At 43.9% G+C, this 21,056-nt stretch overlaps 3 protein-coding genes across 12 annotated transcripts in view; 2 read left to right on the top strand and 1 right to left on the bottom strand.

Annotated features, from left to right (window-relative positions):
- The window catches only part of prtga (protogenin homolog a (Gallus gallus)), a 23,504-nt gene extending 13,927 nt beyond the window's left edge, over positions 1–9,577 (top strand). Inside the window, exons 9-19 of the mRNA XM_058629538.1 lie at positions 424–729; positions 903–1,091; positions 3,786–3,881; positions 3,967–4,153; positions 4,827–4,954; positions 5,047–5,217; positions 5,348–5,488; positions 5,577–5,700; positions 6,352–6,490; positions 6,657–6,770; positions 6,991–9,577. Coding sequence (XP_058485521.1) covers positions 424–729; positions 903–1,091; positions 3,786–3,881; positions 3,967–4,153; positions 4,827–4,954; positions 5,047–5,217; positions 5,348–5,488; positions 5,577–5,700; positions 6,352–6,490; positions 6,657–6,770; positions 6,991–7,302 — 1,907 coding nt within the window. The 3' untranslated portion in view covers positions 7,303–9,577. The remainder of the gene's footprint in view (positions 1–423; positions 730–902; positions 1,092–3,785; positions 3,882–3,966; positions 4,154–4,826; positions 4,955–5,046; positions 5,218–5,347; positions 5,489–5,576; positions 5,701–6,351; positions 6,491–6,656; positions 6,771–6,990) is intronic.
- Positions 9,578–10,365: 788 nt separating this feature from the next.
- On the top strand, positions 10,366–17,115 carry ccpg1 (cell cycle progression 1). 10 transcript variants are annotated; one of them, XM_058629510.1, is made up of 13 exons: positions 10,366–10,747; positions 12,134–12,204; positions 12,507–12,621; positions 12,701–12,759; positions 12,839–13,028; positions 13,122–13,217; positions 13,600–13,790; positions 13,845–13,867; positions 13,916–14,058; positions 14,570–14,652; positions 14,898–14,954; positions 15,039–16,240; positions 16,528–17,115. In XM_058629510.1, the coding sequence occupies exons 2-13, from the start codon at positions 12,145–12,147 to the stop codon at positions 16,697–16,699; spliced, it is 2,391 nt and encodes a 796-aa protein (XP_058485493.1). In that variant the 5' UTR covers positions 10,366–10,747; positions 12,134–12,144; the 3' UTR covers positions 16,700–17,115. The 10 variants fall into 10 exon arrangements, with proteins under 10 accessions (XP_058485493.1, XP_058485489.1, XP_058485487.1 ...); XM_058629506.1 differs by having other exon boundaries at positions 13,600–13,867; XM_058629504.1 differs by adding an exon at positions 11,000–11,036 and having other exon boundaries at positions 12,137–12,204; positions 13,600–14,058.
- pigb (phosphatidylinositol glycan anchor biosynthesis, class B) lies at positions 17,004–21,028 on the bottom strand. The gene is made up of 12 exons (XM_058629528.1): positions 20,889–21,028; positions 20,563–20,692; positions 20,249–20,366; positions 20,024–20,128; positions 19,764–19,894; positions 19,551–19,691; positions 19,419–19,470; positions 19,133–19,344; positions 18,038–18,102; positions 17,690–17,909; positions 17,270–17,447; positions 17,004–17,194 (listed from the first exon to the last, which is right to left on the bottom strand). The coding sequence occupies exons 1-12, from the start codon at positions 20,998–21,000 to the stop codon at positions 17,081–17,083; spliced, it is 1,578 nt and encodes a 525-aa protein (XP_058485511.1). The 5' UTR covers positions 21,001–21,028; the 3' UTR covers positions 17,004–17,080.
- Between the last annotated feature and the right edge of the window lie 28 nt (positions 21,029–21,056).

Here is a 21,056-nt window from a genome sequence, read left to right as displayed (position 1 = left end):
GCACACACACACACACACACACACAGACAGACAGCTGTGAAGTGATTGATCTGCTCATAGAGTTTTAGACTCAGTGTTTGTTCATCAGGTGATTTAACTTCACTGTTTACACAAGAAACAATCAGTGTGTGTGTGTGTGTGTGTGTGTGTGTGTGTGTGTCAAAGGCTGCATGAGTCTCTCCTTCATGACTGTATTATTAAATAAACGATTACACACACACACACACACTTGTGTTCATGGAGGGTGTGCGTGTGTGTGTGTGTGTGTGCGTGTGTGACTGTCTTACCTTTATCGGCACTTTTCAATTTTAAAATGACTAATACAATAAATGAATGGACAGGAGTTTGACTTTGATTTAATTCATTAGAGCCGTGAGCGTGACACAGTCTCCTGATTCCGTCTCCTGTTGTCTCCGTCCTCAGTTCCTGTCCGTGCTCCTGAGCTCAGCCTCACCAGCCGCAGTCCCACAGACATCCACGTGTCATGGCAGCCTCTTCCAGATAAGCTGAGCCGCGGCCGAGTGTCAGCTTACCGTCTGTCGTATCGCACCAGCGCCGAGAACGCGGTCTCACAGGTGGAAGTACCAGGCGACAGAACCAGCCAGCTCCTGCAGAACCTGCAGCCGGACTCCATCTACCTGCTGCGTATCGTTGCTGCCACAGGCGTGGGCTGGGGCGAGCAGTCCGCGTGGACGTCTCATCGCACGCCGAAGGCTTCGAGCGCACGAGGTAAAACCCCAGGGAAGAGTTGTCTTCATGAGAAGTTTAAAAGTGAGATAGAAGAATCAAAGACCTGCAGGGCAGTGGGTCCTCAGGACCAGGACCAGGACCAGGACCAGGACTGACAAACACTGTATTCCTGTTGTTGAAGGTGATGACTGATGAATGTTTGCTCCTCTCAGTTCCTCTGGCTCCTGAGCTTCTCCTGGAGCCTCTGAACTGCACGACGGTGTCCGTGCGCTGGCGGCTGTCGCTCACACACTCAGCCGCTGTTCAGGGTTTCAGACTCTTCTACCACGAGGAGAGTGAGACAGAGAGCGCTCCACTCCAGCTGCTCGCCTCACAACACGCTCACACCATCGGAGGACTCGGTGAGTTCACTTTATCATCAGCATCAGCCTCAGCCTCAGCATCAGCAGCAGCATCAGCAGCAGCATCAGAGTCAAATCACAGTTAGAAACATTTATCACTGGGTTTTAACATAGTTAAAGAGTTCATAGGAACTCATTAACTATGTTTACTATGTGAATGAGTTAATATGAACTCATTAACTATGTTTACTATGTGAATGAGTTGAATAAGTGAACAGTGAAAGTTTAAATGTAGCTGCTGCTGTTCACATGAAGACTTATAGAATGATTAAAGTGTATAAAGTGTTGGATCAGCTGTGAGTCATGAGCCATGAACTGGCTTCAGTCATGTGACCGAGGAGAGCTCCACACCCATGACCTCCTGACCTCTGTGTGTGTGTGTGTGTGTGTGTGTGTGCTCCTCTGGCCTTCAGGTCACATTGCGTTTCAGTGCATCTGTGGTCAGAGGGGTCGAGCAGCTGGTCAGCAGCTGACTGATAAATCAGGAGGAACTCTCAGTGACTGTAGGTGTCGACTGTGACTCCTGTGTCCAGGTTTAGTTCAAATCAAACTCTTCACGTTAAAGCTGCACAAACGTCACTTTAACTTTCACTGACTTCCATCTTTTCTTATGTTGTAATGAATAATTCACACAGTGTGGATTGTTCTTGTTAAAACAGGAAAGTGAAGATAAATATTAAACCAATCATCTCAATTAGCATCAAACCACAAAAACAGACCTTTCTGCGAACAATCTTTTTGTGCGTCTGTGATAAAGAAGCTTTGCCGGCTGATTTATGACGGCTTTTATGAGCAGAGACATCAAAGCCTCTCATTGTGTTTGAAAGCCACAAAGAAACTTTATTAGCCACCAAATACAGCCTCTCACCAACTGAGCTGCAGCTCAGACAATGTGAGCGCTGCTTCTCATGAATCAGCAGCAGCAGCAGCAGCAGCAGCAGCAGCAGCAGCAGCAGCAGCAGCAGCAGCAGCAGCAGCAGCAGCATGAACAATCACATTCATCAAATCTTCTTTCTCTAAGACCAAACTTTGATTTTATTCTAACTCCATCATCTCTATCTATTCATGTGGTGTTCATTCCTATAATCTGGTTTTTGTGCATTGATTTGTATGAGTTGGGGTGAAACAGTGAGAGAGAGGGGGAGGAGTGTGAGAGGAGAGGGGGAGGAGTGTGAGGCTTCATGCAGGAGTGACATTTATAATTTATAATCTCTGAAACCAACAAGAAAAAAAGACTGAGCTCAAATATGTCCTTTAATACGACAACGTGATTTATGAGAGACTGCAGAGGACAGGAGAGACTGCAGAGGACAGGAGAGACTGCAGAGGACAGGAGAGGACAGGAGAGACTGCAGAGGACAGGAGAGACTGCAGAGGACAGGAGAGACTGCAGAGGACAGGAGAGACTGCAGACGGACAGGAGAGGACAGGAGAGAGAAAAGTGATCAATCACAATATTAATGTTTATAATAATAATTCATCACATGATCGATGAAATGATGAGTCTTCACATTTTCAGAGAGAAAACCATAAATTCAGATTAAAAGAATCAGTTCACTGTCAGAGGAGCAACAAGCTGGAGGTGGAGTCAGGAAAGTTATTTAGTAATAAATAAAGTTCATCATCATTCATCCATGAATGATGATGAACTTATTGATGAGTAAGTTTCAGGAGTTTGATCGTCGGTCTTTTCTCTCTTCTCTCGACACTCTTGTGTTTCCCTGTTTTTACACTCACTTCCTCGCACCCCCCCGCCCCCCCCCCCCCCCCCCCGGTAACCCCTCCTTTTGCAGGATTTAGCTTGCCAGGATTCCAGGTCAAAGGTCGTGGCCCAGATGTCACAGCTTCCCCCCTCACAGCTCCTCTCCAGCATAATCACAGCCATTGTGTTGTGTTGTGTTGAAAGTTTAGAGAAGTTTAGAATCCTGACAAACTCCTCACTGAGGCTCCTTTCTGAGTCTCCTCGCCTCCTCGCCTCCTCGCCTCCTCGCCTCCTCGCTTCCTCGCCTCCTCGCCTCCTTTCATATCCACACCCATGACCTGAGATTGTTGGAGTTTTATCTCAGCCTGACCTGCTGGCCTTGCTCTGGCTCCACTGAAACTCCTCGGGGCAGCGTGGGGGAGGAAGTCGCTCCTCTTCACCCCTCCTCACTTCTTTAACCTCTGTGGACACAGATTCATCTCCTGTGGTCTCCTCCTCCTCCTCCTCCTCCTCTTCCTCTCTCCACCCACAAAATACCTCACGTTTCCATAGCCAACAAACATCAAGTCATTCATTCTCCACTTTAATGTTCACAAATAACACATTTTTAAAACGAGGTGTTTTTATTTATTAAAGTAATTCACTGCCTGTTATACACAGGTGTGTGTGTGTGTGTGTGTGTGTGTGTGTGGGGAACTTTCTTTAAACAGAATAACTATATTGTGAATGATATTATTTACATCTGCGCGCTTTAAAGGGTTAAATGGACATTTGGTCTTCAGGGTCACTGAAGCCGACGACCCCCAGATTGTGTCCAGTGAGCAGCAGGAGTGACAGGGTGATGGATAGTGGAGCCCTTGTGACACTGCTTCACACTGTCGTCTCCCTCCTGCTCCCTCTTGACCGCAGGAATCTCATTGTTATTCCTGGTGATGAATTATTCCTCTGAACTGTTTATGACGTGATTTATTTCAACCTTTTTCTGAATCCAGATCCAAGGAAGAAATACCACGTTAAACTTCTGGCTTATAACTTTGTTGGCGACGGTTACCAGGCAGATCAAACTGTCAGCACTCCTGGCTGCGTCTGTGAGTCCTTTATCACAAAGACACAAAGATCATGGTAACACAAACACTGCAGTGTGAGCTTTCTATAAACACATGTATGTTCCAGCTGTTCGAGATCGTCTGGTTCCGCCTCCTCCTCCACCGCACAACGTCCACGCACAGACCAACACTTCCAGCGCTGTGTTTCTGCACTGGGGTCGACCGGCCTTCACCTCCAGCCACGCTGTCGGCTACACGGTCCGCTGTAACCCTGTGGGCCTGCAGAACGCCTCCCTGGTTCTCTACCTGCACACGTGAGTTCATTCAACTGTCACACGTTCACATATTTATTACTGTTAATAACCTTGAATCATCTTCACCGGACTAAGGAGCGTGAAAACAAACACAAGTAACTGTCTGATGGTTTCACGGTTACTCAGCCTCAGATCTCTGGGACTCACACAGCGGCTCTATATCACCACCTGCTGGCCATTCATAAAGACACACTTCACCTCGAACCCTGTAAACTAAAGAGCACACAGTGGTGAAGTGGCGAGCACTGTTGCCTCACAGCAAGACCCAGTTCCACTGTGTGGACTTCACATGTTCTTCACATGTTCATCACATGTTCTCCACATGTTCTCCACATGTTCTCACATGTTCTCATGTACACATGGGTTTTCTCCAGGTTCTCTGGTTTTTGTGTGTGTGTGTGTGTGTGTGTGTGTGTGTGTGTGTGTGTGTGTGTGCACCAGAGGCCGACAGAGAGAATTGTTGTTAGAATTTGTCTCACAGACACACGTTGACCAAGAATTTTGACCCTGACGTGGATTTGAAGTCACAACCTTCTGATCTGGAGTCTTCTCTGATTGCCTTGTTGTCTGTGTGATGGCCTCCTGTCAGCTGACTGCCCCTCATGTGGAGAATAAATGAATGAGTGAATATCATGAGTGTGTAAACGTCATCAGTTTGATCTTCCTCCTGCAGGAATGAGCAGAGTCTTCTTCTCAAAGATCTACAGCCAAACACCAAGTATGAGTTTGCGATTCGCCTTCACATGGATCAGCTGTGGAGTCCCTGGAGTCCTGTGGTTTATCAGACCACTTTAGCTGAAGGTGAGCACAGAACATCTATAGATTCCGACTGAACGTAGATCATTGACAGATGTTTGGATTTGACCTTCTCTTGGTCCGTGCTCACATCACAGCTCCCATGTCGCCTCCTTCCAACGTGAAAGTGACTCTGATTGAAGGAGACACGGCGCTGGTTTCATGGAAGCCTCCGGATGAAGCTAACGCCGCTGTGACGCGCTACACAGTCCTCTACGCGTCCAGAAATGCATGGATTGCTGGGGAATGGCAGGTGCTGCACAGAGAAGGTGAGGGTGAGATTATAAGACTCACGTTTAATTCCTTCAACCGTCCAGATATTATGTTTACATGAATGAATGAATGAATGAATGAAAGTGGTCTTTAGTTCAAGTTGTAACTGTTCGATGTCACTAACAGGGTCAATCACCATGGCACTGCTGGAGAACCTGAAGCCTGGTCTGGTTTACGTGGTCAAAGTTTCTGCCTCTAACGACGTGGGCGATGGACCGTTTTGTCCCACAGTGGAGCTGAGGGTGTGGTCAGACGTCTCCTCCACAGGTGCGTCCTCACACACTCACACACTCACACACTCACCTCACACCGCGTCCTTTTCCAAACAGAAACATAATCACCACCATGTTCACAGGCTTCTCTGATGGTTTCTATCACCTGGATGAGAAATCAGTGACGGGGATCACGGTGGGCGTGTGCATCGCTCTCATCTGCATCATCATCTGTGCGTTCATCATCGTCTGCAGAGGCCAAAACAGGTTTGACACCATCAGTCTTTGTTTATTGTTTGTCTGTTTGTTTGTTTATGTATTGTTTGTTTATTGTTTGTCTGTTTGTTTGTTTATTGTTAGTTTGTTTGTCTGTTTGTTTATTGTTTGTTTGTTTGTTTATTGTTGATTGTTTGTCTGTTTGTTGATTGTTTGTTTGTTTGTTGTTTGTTTATTGTTTGTTTGTTTGTTTATTGTTGATTGTTTGTCTGTTTGTTGATTGTTTGTTTGTTTATTGTTGATTGTTTGTTTGTTTATTGTTGATTGTTTGTCTGTTTGTTGATTGTTTGTTTGTTTATTGTTTGTCTGTTTGTTTATTGTCGATTGTTTGTCTGTTTGTTGATTGTTTGTTTGTTTGTTTATTGTTTGTCTGTTTGTTTATTGTTTGTTTGTTTGTTTGTTTGTTTATTGTTGATTGTTTGTTTGTTTATTGTTGATTGTTTGTCTGTTTGTTGATTGTTTGTTTGTTTATTGTTTGTCTGTTTGTTTATTGTCGATTGTTTGTCTGTTTGTTGATTGTTTGTTTGTTGATTGTTTGTCTGTTTGTTGATTGTTTGTTTGTTTATTGTTTGTCTGTTTGTTTATTGTTGATTGTTTGTCTGTTTGTTTATTGTTGATTGTTGATTGTTTGTCTGTTTCCAGGACATTCTCAGCGGTGAAATCACACAGAGGAGCGAGCTCATCTTCTCCAGCTGCAGGACAGCCGGGCTCTGATGGACACGCGGAGGACAGCGTGGACGTGAGTGTGACGATGAGTCCAAACCATTTCATTGATGCAAAGGTAACACAACACTTTAACATAATATTATAATATTATATTATTATATTATATAATATTATTTTAATACATATAATTCTATGTATTAAAGTGATAAAGTTATCTATCTAATCCTAATCCTGTTATAAGCCGTGACTCTAAAGTGCTCAGAGCTGTAACGTTTTCTCAGGGTGGAACAAACCTCAGGATTAACTGTCTCGGTCCAGTTCAGCTCGGTTCTGAGAAGAAAAACAAATGGTTTTCCTTCAGAAAGAACGGGAAACAGGAGAGTACAGCAGTGCAGGTGAGATCCGAGAGACATGAGGACATTTATTATCTGGTGAAATGTTAATGTAATACCTGTAATACCAGGTCTGATCAGGGCCTAAGAGCAATGACACATGAGTGAGTAGTAAACTCGTCACATGGTGACTGCAGGTGTTTTATTAGACTTATTCTTATTATATTTTCTTTTTCTCGACTGAAGTTTAGTCATAAACACTCTGTGTTTCTCTGTGCTGCAGAATCTGAGACACGGCTCCGTCTCCTACCACCCGGGCAGCACAGTGTTGACCTACGACGACGAGCTGTCTTCAGACCAGACCTGCAGAACCCTGCAGGTGCTGCTGGGACATCCTGGAGACACGGAGGGCTCTTCAAACAGCGAGGGCAGCCACGAGACCGGGGACTCTGGACGCTTCTCTCACGACGAGACGGAGCTCACCGACCTTTCATCTGCAGCCAGCAGCCGTCTGCCGTCTCTCACCGCGGAGGACAGCGGGAGCTCGGACTGCAGCGGAGGAGGAGGAGGAGGAGGAGGAGGAGGAGAGTCATGATGGAGTCTGCTGAGAGTGTGTGTGTGTGTGTGTGTGTGTGTGTGTGTGTGTGTGTGTGCGTGTTCACTGTTTGTCAAAGGAATCGTTTCAGCCTTTTAGGATTTGCTTGAATTAACTTTCTTCTGGGTATTTTGATGAGAAGATTAATCGCACTCTTAACTTAAAGCCTGTGACCTGTGACCTGTGACCTGTGACCTGAGTATCACACAGGGTTACATACAGTACATGCTTTAACTGAAGCTAAGTGACCTTTAACTATGCAGCTTTAAGCAGAGTAATGCTAATCATCTGCTGAAGTGATGCATAGTTGTCCTGTTTTCTTTTCTTCACCTTTGACCTCAACGATCAGGAAGCCGTGTGACCTTGTTTTTCACGTCTTTCTTGTTTGTCATGAATGTCTTTGTTTTTTTGTCCTCTCTTAATTTGTGCTTGAATGTTTATTTTAAATCTCACCCACCATGAATGTTTCACTTATTTAAGAGAGAGTTTATCACTGGAGCGAAAGGGAAGAGTGAGTGTTGTTCGCTGATTATCTACCTCGGTTTACGTCGGGCTAAACCTTCCACTGTATATTTAATAATATGTTCTGTGATTGTTCTGATTTATGGGATGGTGAGGGCGCTGCTGCAGCTTCTTCCTCCTCCTGATCCACGTGTGGTGTGGACTGAGCCAGTATTAATAATTATTGCGTAATGGTATGATAGTGATGATGATAATAATAATAACGTGCGTGTAGATCATTGTGCAGCTGCCCTTGCTCCTCCTGTTTTATACTACCTCGTTTGAGAATTGATTTTATTTGTCTTATTGTCTCCTAAACTCAGGGAACAAGGTTTAGTACATTTGAAAAAGCTGTGTATTTGTACATGGTGAAGTGACAGGGTATCTTCTCAGTACTAAACTCTTGTACTACGTGCTACTATATGCTATGAATGTATCTTTGATTGCATTGTTTTGTCGACTTCTTCCTTTTTGTTCACTTAAACATTGACACCAGAAGTGCTTTGCCGCTCGTTGGTACAGAAAAGCTTTACTTTGTGTGGAGATCGTCCCTCAGACGCCCAAACCAAAGCCTAATCTGTCTGAGGGAGGACGCCACGCATGAAGAATGATTGTAGTGTAATCACACATGAAAGTGAAGACGTGAATGCAAATCTATATTTTTATTAGACTATATGTACTACTGAGTACACACTGTAGTTACTGTGTTGCTTTGCTGTAGAGTAGATCAAAATTAGCACTTGTCTGCAAAGTAGTTTTGTTTGATCAGCCGATGATCAGCGGTGACTGCGACGCTGTGTTTGCTACCTGAGTTTATTTCAGAGGAAATAATCACAACACATTTCACCAAACACTCAAACGCTGCACATCAGTGGCCTTGACCCGCGACACCGACGGCGGCGTCATGGGTTCAAATCCCTCAGATTAATAATCAGCCTCCTGCACATGTCACAGAGTTCCTCCTCCTAACGTGTTGCAAACAGATGTCTGTACATTCTAGGTGAACATTATACAAATACACTATATATTATATTGATTAGTGGTCTGTTTGCAGTTTTCACACCACGGTTTTTTAATCAGAGGATTCTGTGCAGGATTCAATCATATTTGGGATGAAATGTGACACAATCACTTTAAGTTTCTTTATGAAAAGCAAAGATTTGATGTTAAAGGTCACCGCTGCACATCGGCAGAGATTGATTGTAAAATATTCTACCTCTGTGTGAAATGTTGCTTCTGTTATTTTACAACAGTATAATATGTTGTACTTTCAGGAAGCAAAATCCAGATGTTTTTTTATTTTATTTTTATTTGTCTTTTGTCTTTGAAGATAAAACTTTATCTTGAAATGGACACAAACATTTCCATTCTACTTTAGCCAATAATGTGTCTGTGTTGACAAAAGCAACACAAACGTTCTTTTTATAGCTGCAGATGAAATACACGGGTCATTACTGTGTGTGTGTGTGTGTGTGTGTGTGTGTGTGTGTGTGACAACAGTCATGAATAGTGTTATGTTTTGAATGTGAATTTAAAGTGTTTGCAGAGCAGTTGTTTGTCATTTACAATCAAACTCAGGGGAACTCACAGCTGCTCGTCCTTAAAAAGGAAACAAGTGTCAACTCTTAAAAATTGAATGTATCTTTTCTAATGATGTTGTTTTTTTTCTGTTGATGTTTTGTTATTTTGTGTCTGTTTGTCTGCAACATTACTGCCAAAAATGTGTTTCAATTATGAAAAATCTGTTTAAATAAAAACGTTCACAAAATGAAAAGTGCTTTTGTTTTTACTGTAAATGTAAATGTTTAGTAAAGAACAGACTTATGGAAAGATGTTCACAGGTTAATTTACTGGAGATATTAAATGTGTTATAACAACATCTGTGTTGTTAAAAAACGTCCTTTTCTCTTTTGCTTTGTGTAAGCACAGTAAAAGTACTTGATGATGATGCTTTTGAGTCAGTGTCATTTCACATGTTGTGGATTTTGAGGTTTGCTACAGATCACTCTCCTGTGCAGGAGTTTGTCTCTTTGAGTTTAACTGACTGCAGGGATTTGAATCCAGAATACACTGACGATGGATTTGTGTAATATCTAGTGTGTAATAGTTTGTTGACAGCTGCTTCAGGCTTCTTTATTATGGTCACTGACATCCAATAATGTGGCTGCTGCTGCTGCTGTTCAGCGTCCTGCCACACATTCTCTTTCCTCTACCATTCTGTGTAAATGCAGATGATGAAAATCCCAGATTTAATAATGTTTGAAATTCTGAAACACTCAGATAATCTGGCATTTAAATCATCTTTTCTCTGCATTCTCATGTTCACTTTAAACTTCAGCAAGTCATTTTGACCATGTCTACACGGCCACTTTATTAGGAACACAAACACACTGCTCACCATTTAAAAGACAACCTAATGACGTGTGTGTGTGTGTTTGTGTGTGTGTGTCATGGCGTCAGGCCCTGTGTAGCATCAGATTAGTAATGAGCTGTTCAGAGACCGGTTGAGCAACACAGTTGAAAACACAGTTGAAAACACAGTTGAAAACAACACGTGTTTAAACTCTGTGTTTCTCTGTGTTCGTGCTGTTAGCGCGGGAAACGAACACACTGAGAAATCGATGAAAGTATTTTTCTGCCTCGTTGTTTACTTGTTTATCTCGCGCAGCTCTGCTTTGTCACGCTTCCTTGTTTACTTTTTTTTTCGTAGCCACAACATTCGCTCGCGCACGGTTTACCCCACCCTTGCTGAGCCCGTTGGCCCGCCGCGGTGTTTGATGGGAAATGCAGTTTAAAGCGCTGAGTGTGTGAGCAGCCGCGCCGCTGGAGAACCACATTTCCCAGCTACGGTGGCTCGTGAGCGGATAATCTCGGGTCTACTGCAATAACTCCGGAGCTGCTGCAAACGGAGTTACGGCTTCATCGTCGCTCGAGACCAACAACAGTGAGTTCACGCGGCTTTACTGACGACTCTGAACTTAGCAGACAGACAGGCAGGCAGACAGGCAGACAGGCAGGCAGGCAGACATACGGACAGACAGACGATGGTCGCTGTGGTGACGTTTATATTTCGCCTCATTAGTCAGTCAGTGTTCATATTTAATGTCGACATTAATGTTGATTAATGTGAGCTACAGAGCTAACGCTACACGCGAGGCTAATCTGTGTGTGTGTGTGTGTGTGTGTTTTCACTCAGGCCGCGTTTACAGCTGGAGCTACATTTCTACATTACTGTGAGTCAGTGTCACCGCTAGATGGCGCTGTTACACCTGTGTGTGTGTGTGTTTGTTTGTTGTGTTTCGTCCATGCTGCTGCAGGAAGTGACGTCTTTTGATAGACCCGCGTTTTCTGTTCAGTGATTATGTTTAAATCTAAAATATGTGCAAACACAACAGTGACACTAATGAAGAAGGTAAAGATCTACAGACTAGCATTAAATGATATAAAATAATACACACATGAATTAATATAATAATACAACAATAATATCAGAACTAAGACACTGATCTGCTCATGTTCACGTGGTCTTCAGTCCAAATCTGTGAAATCATCTCCTCACTAACTTATTGTGGAAAACAATGAGTCATTATGAGTTCTTCTGCTGTTGCCTTTGATCTGTGTGTGGTCAAGCCTTTGATCTGTGTGCGGTCAAGAGGAGATGAAAACGTGCTGTCCCTACTCAACTTTATTTCTAAAGCACTTTAAAAACAGCCTCTGCTGGAACAAAGAACATAAATAAGAATAGAATGTCGGACATAAAATAATATAACAATAAAGCAATGAAACAATAACAATGTTAAAACAATAAAACAAGAGCAGAGTCTCATGCTGGGTTGAAAGGTAGGAAATAAAAGTGGATTTTAAGACGAAGATGGTAAAGGTGACCTTTAACCTATCTGTTAACAGTGTGACGTTGTTGCCAAACATCAAAGGATATTTTCAAAAACTCTTATTAACTGCATAATTGTCCAATGATTCACTCGACAGGTAACTGGGCACGTTATGTGAGTTATGTCAATATATATATATATATATATATATATATACACATATACATGCATATACAATATATACATATATATACATATATATATATATTTCACGTGGAGAAATGATTGGAGACAGACTCCGCCCACCTCTTCCTTTGATCTGTTACCATGGCAGCCATGGTAGTAAAACACACTTTAATGTTCTTTTGTTTAAAGAACATTAAAGTGTAAAAAGTGATGTTTACTGTGTTGTTGTTGTTGTTGTTGTTTTTCAGCTGTGATATTGAACGTGTTACTGTATCCTGTCATCATCTGTGTGCTGTGTGTGTGTGTTTGTCCAGCAGGGACAGAAATGTCGGAGACATCGAGTGATGCAGAGTCGTCCTGTGGCTGGACCATTATTACTAATGAGGTCATTAATATACAAACTTTATTCATTCTTCCTGACGCTGACTTTTGATTATCACTGTTGAAAATGGTGGACGACATTTGTAAGTTAATAAAAGTAAAAAAATAATGATTTATGTCTTTAAAGATTGTTATTGAGTATCAATCAAAAGAGACGTGAGACCGAGTTCATATTTGGGATCATTTCACCATCTGAGTATAAATAACAGGAGGACAAGCGTTTACTTTTGTAATGAAACTTTCAGCTGTTTAATGTCATAATCCAGTGACCTTTGAATGACCTCTTGTTGTTATCTGTGTTTTCAGGGTTCAGATATTGAAACATTGTTATTGGAGGCTGTCGTGGATTATGGCACTGAGCTGTCGGAGCGCCCTCCAGTGGAGGAATCGGAGCTGCAGGACACTCATGCCTCTGCACTCGGTAAATATTTTCAACAAAGAAATTGTCATTGAATTGAAAAGAATCATAAGTGACACATTTGTCATGATCCATGTCACAGCTGAGTGTGACGAGACGCTGAGAGACCAGACCATGGCGGAGACGCTGTTCTGCTCCCAGGTGAGAACGTCAATAATCCACACACACACACACACACACGTTACTTTACGACACACATTTGTCTGGCTGTTCTGTGCAGGACAGAGACGACGCTGCAGGGAAGGAGCAGGTGACTCTGCTGTCCTCCAGCGATCACTCTGACATTATGACCCTGCGAGACACGAGGGAGGACGAGCATGCAGACGTGGAGGACGAGGCAGCGGCCAGCGAGGAGTCTTACCTGGGCACGTCGTGCAGCAGCCAGTACGCCTTCACTGCTGCAGACACAGGTACAACACACTCACCTGTCGTCTGTTTACCTTCTCTGTCTCTCAGTCAGCGCAGAAACATTTGTTCCTTTTCCTGTTTCTACGTCGTCAAAGCAGGTTTGATCAGGAGTCACTGGACTCTTCCTCAAAGTCTGCTGAATTTAGGAAAGCATCTGAGGAGCCAGCTCACTGGAGGGCGCTCTTTCACAGGTGCCCTCATTTACAACTGGAGTGAATCTAATCTGACGCTTACTTAACTCGGCTGTTATTAACACAAACACCTAATCCACAGGCTGAACTACACGTGTACAGCACAGTGTGTGTGTGTGCGTGTGTGCGTGCGTGCGTGTGTGTGTGCGTGCCTTTGATGAATTACTAAGTTATTATTCAACACTATGGTCAAACGTGTGTTCGTATAGATTAAATGTTACAGAAAAATGATCTCTGATTAGTGATTGTTTCCAATCTTCTCTTTTCATTTAGCATGAAATCTTCACCATAGTTTTGATCTGATTTCATAGACATGATCATGAGCCTGGTGTTAGTTCCTCGTCACCACAACTGCTCTGTATCACGACCTGTTTATCTCCAGTTTTCCCAGTGAAGCAGCAAGCGGCGACAAATACGAGCAGCAGTGAGGACGAGACGGGACCGAGCTCCAGCACTGTCCTACGAAGACGGAGGGTGAGGAGAAACACCACGAGCACGCTGACCGAGCCTCAGGAGGAGACGCTGGAGTCTGGTCTGCACCAGGACCACGACAGAGAGGACGACAGAGAGGAGGTCAAAGAAGAGGACGACAGAGAGGAGGTCAAAGAAGAGGACGACAGAGAGGAGGTCAAAGAAGAGGACAGAGAGGATGACAGAGAGGACGACAGAGAGGACGACAGAGAGGACGACAGAGAGGACGACAGAGAGGAGAAGCAGCAGGAAACTGGAGTCCGACCTCCTGATGATGTGCGAGTGCGAGGCCGGTGCAGAAGCATCGTCCACACCTGCGTCGTGCTCGCTCTGGTCGTCGGCGCCTGCATGAGCTTCAGTCGCCTCTATGGTGAGACGTTTGTGACACTACGATGTTGTTCATGTAGAAAAATAACATCACAGGAAGTTACACAGCAGTGTGTAACTTCCTGTGATGTTATTTTTCTACATCATTTCCTGTGTAACTTCCTGTGATGTTTAAGTAGAAAAGTCATCACACAAACACCTGAATGAACCAAAGTGAGTGTGTGATTTTCCCACTGTGACCTGTGACCTTAGATTTGTCAAACTCCTCCTCTACTCACGTGCGCGTGTTGTGTGTGTGTTGTGTGTTGTGTGTGTGTGTTTCTCTGTTTCTAACATGTTTAAAACATGAAGAAGCCTTTTTTTACTTCACAGGAGAGAAACTGTGTTTAAGGTTTAATGAAATGAATTGAACTTTGTGTTGATTCTAAATTCATTCATGATTTTATATAACTAAATCAGATTTATTTTAATGACAGAGAATTGTGTGATTGATGAGTTGATTGTATTTGAAATGATTGACAGTTTAAATCTGTGTTGTTCTGCTAACGTCACAGGCACACAGCAGATTCCAGAAGAACCAGAGCTGTTTGTGTGTTTGGGTTCTGATGTGGATCCAGAAGAACCTTTTCTAAACCAGGTCAGTGACACTCACAGCCAACGCTGAAACTTGCTTTCATGACAACTTTAACATAAATCAATAATAAATCCAGCTTTCATGTGCGTTTATTGTGTCATTATTAATATTTTTGAATACCGTCAGTGAGATCTACTCTGTTTTGTCATCATTCTCTGACATGAATCACGTTACACTTTTATTTTCTTCCTCAGGTTGTGAATAATATTCTGACTTTAATTTAACATTCTAATCATTTTCTCACTCAGGCTCTGAAGGAAGATGCTGATCATCATCACGAGAACCAGGAGATCAACATCAAACAGGCAGATATTATATAAGATCATCATGTTAACACTACTTATTTCATTGAATATGAATTGTAAATATTCCCTCTTTTTCCTACCAAGGCCCAGAGAGATGACTCTGAAATGTTTCTGAAACAAAAAGCCACTGAGAGAACTTCCATGATGGCTGAGCAGCAGAGGCTGACGGCTGAAAACCAGCAGCTGTCCACACTCCAGGAGGAGCTGAGACACCTGCGCTCCAAGCTCTCACGTCTGGAGAAGACGGGAGCTGGAGTCGACTCAGTGAGGTCAGAAAACCAGAGGCTGAAAGAGCAGCTGGAAGAGAAGAAGCAGGCCATCACTAACGTCCATGTGCAGAGGGAGGAGTTAATGGCTGAAGCACAGACGCTGAAGAAGAAGCTGGAGGAGGAGAGGAAGGTCACACACGAGCTGAGGAGCGAGCTGAACGATTTGAGGAGTGACGTCCATGGTTCAGGAGCAGAGGAGCTGCAGTCACGTCTGACGGAGCTGGAGAAGAGACTGGGCTTCGAGAAGCAGCGCTCGGACCTGTGGGAGAGGCTGTACGTGGAAAACAAGGACCGAGCCAAAGGAGACGCAGAGTCCACGGTGAAAAGGCCAAAGAAGGGCATGGCAGGGAAAGTGCAAGAGACATTTGACGCTGTGAAAAACTCCACTAAAGAGTTTGTTCATCACCACAAAGAGCAGATCAAAAAAGCAAAGGAGGCCGTGAAGGAAAACCTGCGCAAGTTTTCCGATTCTGTCAAATCCACTTTTCGACACTTCAAAAACTCAGCGTCGACGTTGATGAACAAAGCTCGAGGCTTCTGTCACGGGAAATGTGACGGAAGGGATCCGAACGCTAAGGAGAGCTGGCAGCACAGAGCCCACAGACCTCAGAACACTCGCAAACCGGGACACAAAGTTCACCAAGACCGAGGTCCAAACATGAAAGGATGCTCTGGGGTTCTTGACTGCGCCTACCAGGAGTCCACGAGTCTGTTCAACAGAGCCATGGAGCCCATCACAGCCGACGAGTTCTACCAGCTGCTGCAGAGCTACGTGCAGCAGGAAGTCGACCACTTCCACCACTGGAAGGAGCTCGAGAGGTTCATCAACAACTTCTTCCACAACGGGGTCTTCATCCACGACCAGATGCTGTTCACAGACTTTGTCAGTGGCGTCGAGGAATATCTGGCAGACATGCGCGAGTACCAGGGGCTGCACGGCGACGTCTTCGGAGATCTGGACGACTACGTCTACAGACACTTCTTTGGAGACGCCTACGCCAAACACTACAGCCCCAGGTAAAGCTTAAGGTCAGGCTCAAGGTAAAACTCAAGGCCAGACTCAAGGTAAGCTCAAGGTCAGACTCAAGGTAAAGCTCAAGGTCAGTCTGTTGCTCATGCTGATGAACCTGAAACCTTTGACTATTTTCACTCTTTTTCATTAAACTGAGAGAAGAGAAACACCGTGTTTAATAAACTGTAGTAACCTGAGTCATAATATAATATATATATATATATATATATAATGTATATACACACATACTGAATGTAACGCACTCGTCGTTCGTGTTTTGTGTTTGACTCAGACGACCGTTTGAAAAACCCGTCACAGACTCAAAGGAAGAGGTGAAGTCCAGACATCACCAGCGGAGGCAGCAGAGAGCCAGATCTCGACCCCGCTCAGGAGGAAACTCTGAGCGTCACATGGCCGACGTGAAAATAGAAGTGGGTCCGCTGCCGTTTGATCCCAAATACTGAAGATCGATGAGATCTGAGGTTTGTTTGTTTGTTTGCACAACGTTAACTTGATGCTACTGAACGTCCCCGAGTGCTTTTGTGTTGTTGACGTTTAAATGGAGGATGTGGCATATGTTCTATTCTATATTGTTAATAATACAAAGACTTTAAACACGACGTCCCTTCAACCACAGTTCCTGCTCATTGTGCTTTTTGTGCCTTTCATGTTTAAATGAGCTGTGATGATGTCGTGGTTTCTTCATTCAAACTTTATTTACATGGAAGCTGGAAAACACTTTATACTCCACAGTTAATTAAACACACATTTGAGGATATTTCAACATGATGAAATATTTATTTTAGTGTCAAATCATACAATATTGTCGTGATCAGCTTCCTGTGTCAGTGCCTTTCATAAATAAAGATGCTTCCTCCGACTCGTCCTTGTGGAAAGTGAGTGTGAAATATTTCTGCCGTCCTCACAAACTTGTTTGCCTGTAAAAACACGGAGATTTCCTGCAACAAGACAAACACGTGACACGTTCAGCGTTTGCAGAACGGTGCAAAAATACAACATCAGGAATATTTCACCTTTTCCAAAACATTGAACAGAACCAGGTGTGTGGGCAGAGAAGATTTGTACGGAAAGGAGGTTTTGAGCCAGTGAAGCGGCTCGCGGTAAAATGTCTCTGCCTCGTCCACGGCATCGTCCTCTCCGAGGTCAGGAGGACACTCGAGAAACGTCATCTTTATGGGACAGTGGACGTGGCTGCAGGGAAACATGAAACGGGTGAGAAGTCAAATCAACCAGGAGAAGCTACTTTTCTCACTTCATTTACAGTTAATATTGTGGGCGGAGTCATTGGCCTTCCTTATGTTTGACAAAACCAAGCTTTTTTTATTTTACAGAAAACAAGCAGGACAGAGATCAGCGTGGGGTAAGATCTCACACACACACACACACACACTATACCAAAGAAAGAAAAGGAAATGATCCTGAGCGGCGAGCACCTGTAGTACGGTGTGGAGTGACAGGGCATGAGGAAGAGGACGTCAGGCTGTGCAGAGGTGGACGCGCTGCTCGTGTCACACAGCGTCTGCAGGTGGTTCATCACGTCCACTGTCCCGCGCTGGTGGATCAGGCCGGTGTAGAGCGCTAGAACCAGGTTTGTGAGCAACAAGAACACAGCTGCGGGCCGACGCCACTCTCTCAAACTGGCCAGTGACTTCCCTGTGGTGGATGTTACACACTCATCTGACTGTTCTGTGCTCCGAACACTGACACACACTGAGACACACTGAGACACTGAGACACACTGAGACACTCTGAGACACTCTGAGACACACTGAGACACTCACCACAGAAGATCATACAGAGCGGCAGCACGGGGAAGATGAACCTGAACTCTTTGTGAGGAAGAAAACTGAAACACAAACGTGATCACAGGAGTCACTCTGGGTTATTTATATATGAGACAACGTCGAGACAACACTAATGTGATCACAGGAGTCACTCTGGGTTATTTATATATGAGACAACGTCGAGACAACACTACTGTGATCACAGGAGTCACTCTGGGTTATTTATATATGAGACAACACTAATGTGATCACAGGAGTCACTCTGGGTTATTTATATATGAGACAACGTCGAGACAACACTAATGTGATCACAGGAGTCACTCTGGGTTATTTATATATGAGACAACACTACTGTGATCACAGGAGTCACTCTGGGTTATTTATATATGAGACAACGTCGAGACAACACTACTGTGATCACAGGAGTCACTCTGGGTTATTTATATATGAGACAACGTCGAGACAACACTAATGTGATCACAGGAGTCACTCTGGGTTATTTATATATGAGACAACACTACTGTGATCACAGGAGTCACTCTGGGTTATTTATATATGAGACAACGTCGAGACAACACTAATGTGATCACAGGAGTCACTCTGGGTTATTTATATATGAGACAACACTACTGTGATCACAGGAGTCACTCTGGGTTATTTATATATGAGACAACGTCGAGACAACACTAATGTGATCACAGGAGTCACTCTGGGTTATTTATATATGAGACAACACCCGATCATCCAACAGTCAACACAGAAAACGTGTTTGCACAAAGTGAATTTTGTAAATAAAAATAAAATCCACGCAGGATGGACTTTGGTGTGGGAGTGTGAATAATACGGAGTTAAGTTCAGCTGTTAATCCCTGAAACAAACATGAACTGGACTTAAACTAACAGAAAGTCAGTTTGATGATAATCTGCACTTCACGATGATGTCATCAAAACTTCCACGTTTACTTTTTCAAATATGTCACTAACCAGGAACACAGCTGTGCTTTTACCTCCCATGACTGAGAGAGCTTCAAACTGATGTCACACAAATCCAATGATTGAATGATTTAATTCATTCATATTTTGAATATTTTACCTGTAGACCACGACGGTCCAGACGACTGCTGCCAACAGGATCTTGTATCTGTTGAAGGCGAGGGAGCATCCGTGAAGAAAGAAGGGAAGATGAGGCCCCATCACCACCGGAAACCCCTGAGTCAGGTACCAGTGCCAGGGGTGAGAGCCATAGAAGTCTGCCACTCCGTGAACGACGTTAAACTTCAGGAAGTTAAACTGCACCAAAGTCCACTGGAAAACCACCAGAGCAGCAGTTACATCCACAAGTTACTCAGCAACACTCAGAGTGAGAGTCAACTCTTTACCTTTTCATAGAAGATACAGTCAATCACAGTTGAAATGACGACAGCTGCAGCCCTGCAGACGAGGAAACGGCAGCGTCACCGACAGTGAGAGAACATTTCCATGTATACACTGTTGAGATGTGACGAACTAACCCTATAGGGATGTAGTGATGAGTGATGAGTCTCAGTTTGTTCTCTTCCTCACAGAAATGATGCAGCAGCAGAGGAAACCAGACGATCAGCGCCGTCGGCCGGAAAACCACTGCCATGGCAACGAGGCTCAAATATTTCATGCTGGAAACAAAAAGCGTCTTTGAGTTTGGAGATAAAAGCAAATGAAGATGAAGATGAAGATGAGAAACAGACCTGCTGTGAGTTTTGGACCCAGACAGAGGAAAGTAAAAGAGAGCCAGACACGTGAGGGATGTTTCTGTGCTGTTGCTCAGAGTCCTGGTGCAGCAGAACCACGAGAACCACGAGCACACGTGACAGAAAAACTGCAAAACAAACATCTGTTCATTACTACAATACTTCTTGTTCTGAAGCTAGAGCATTAGAGCAGATCCACACTGATCCACACTGATCCACACTGATCCACACGGATCGGAAACAGGTGAAATCCTCACCGTCCATTTTGTAACGTGTTGATTTTCCAGCGTTCGGATGAGGAAGAAGAACTTGACGTCAGCAAACGCAGCCAGGAGAGCTTGGATCATCCGTGGAAGCCATTTCTGCAGAGGCAGTGTCAGCACGTTTATGACGCGCTCATCAAAACGCAACAGTGACACATGGTCTGTTCACTTAGTCCAGGTTCACTTACCAGGAGCTGGACTGAGTCCAGGTTCACTTACCAGGAGCTGGACTGAGTCCAGGTTCACCAAGTGTAAGATCTTGTATATGATCGCAAAGACGAGTGGATGAGAGAATCCTCGTATTCCTGTCTTCCATTCCCATGTCAGAAACCCATAAGTCCAACTGTTAAGGTTTTAACAGCAGCTTTTATCATGATTTGATTCCATCACAAAAATGTCCTCTTTAAACCAAACTTTAATGACAGAATTCCTGAACCTTTAAAAAACAAAAACATTACACTGAAAAAGGTCCTGATTGTACCTGGATGCTTTCAGCAGTTTGTGTATTTATCGATTGTTTTCTCAAAGGATATTTGAAGACCATACGATGAGAAACCTCCAGAGACTGCCAGTACTCATCAGGGACAAAGCTGCTCTGAACCAGGAAACAGTTGATGAGTCTGAACACGACAGAAAACGCAACAACTCTGGCTCTGAGACCAACTGTGAACAAAGAAAAGAAACTCATCAGCTGTTCATTAGTCGGGTGTTTGCCAACCCTGGTCCTCCTCTGAATCAGGTGTTCTCTGAGGACCAGGGTTAGGAAACACTGCATCAGTCAAGTTAACAAAACTACAGCTGTCCACAAATACAATTATCTAAGTCAAATGTCTCTAAATTGTGTGAAATATTATCTCACCGTTGTTCAGAGGACATTCATTTTCATTTGCATACAGTTGGGATTTCCTCTTCCGCAGTTTCACATCATGCACTTTGTTTCCAAACTTCACTCTTGGTCGGATCTTGTCCATCAGGACATTTTGTCTTCAGTCTGCAGGACACATGGACTTCACCTGTCTGTTGACAC

Source organism: Solea solea, chromosome 5 (genome assembly GCF_958295425.1).
Source record: "Solea solea chromosome 5, fSolSol10.1, whole genome shotgun sequence".
In the NCBI taxonomy this organism is placed as follows: domain Eukaryota; kingdom Metazoa; phylum Chordata; class Actinopteri; order Pleuronectiformes; family Soleidae; genus Solea; species Solea solea.
Note: the sequence above shows the minus strand (reverse complement) of the source record. Positions and strands in the feature narration are given on the sequence as shown.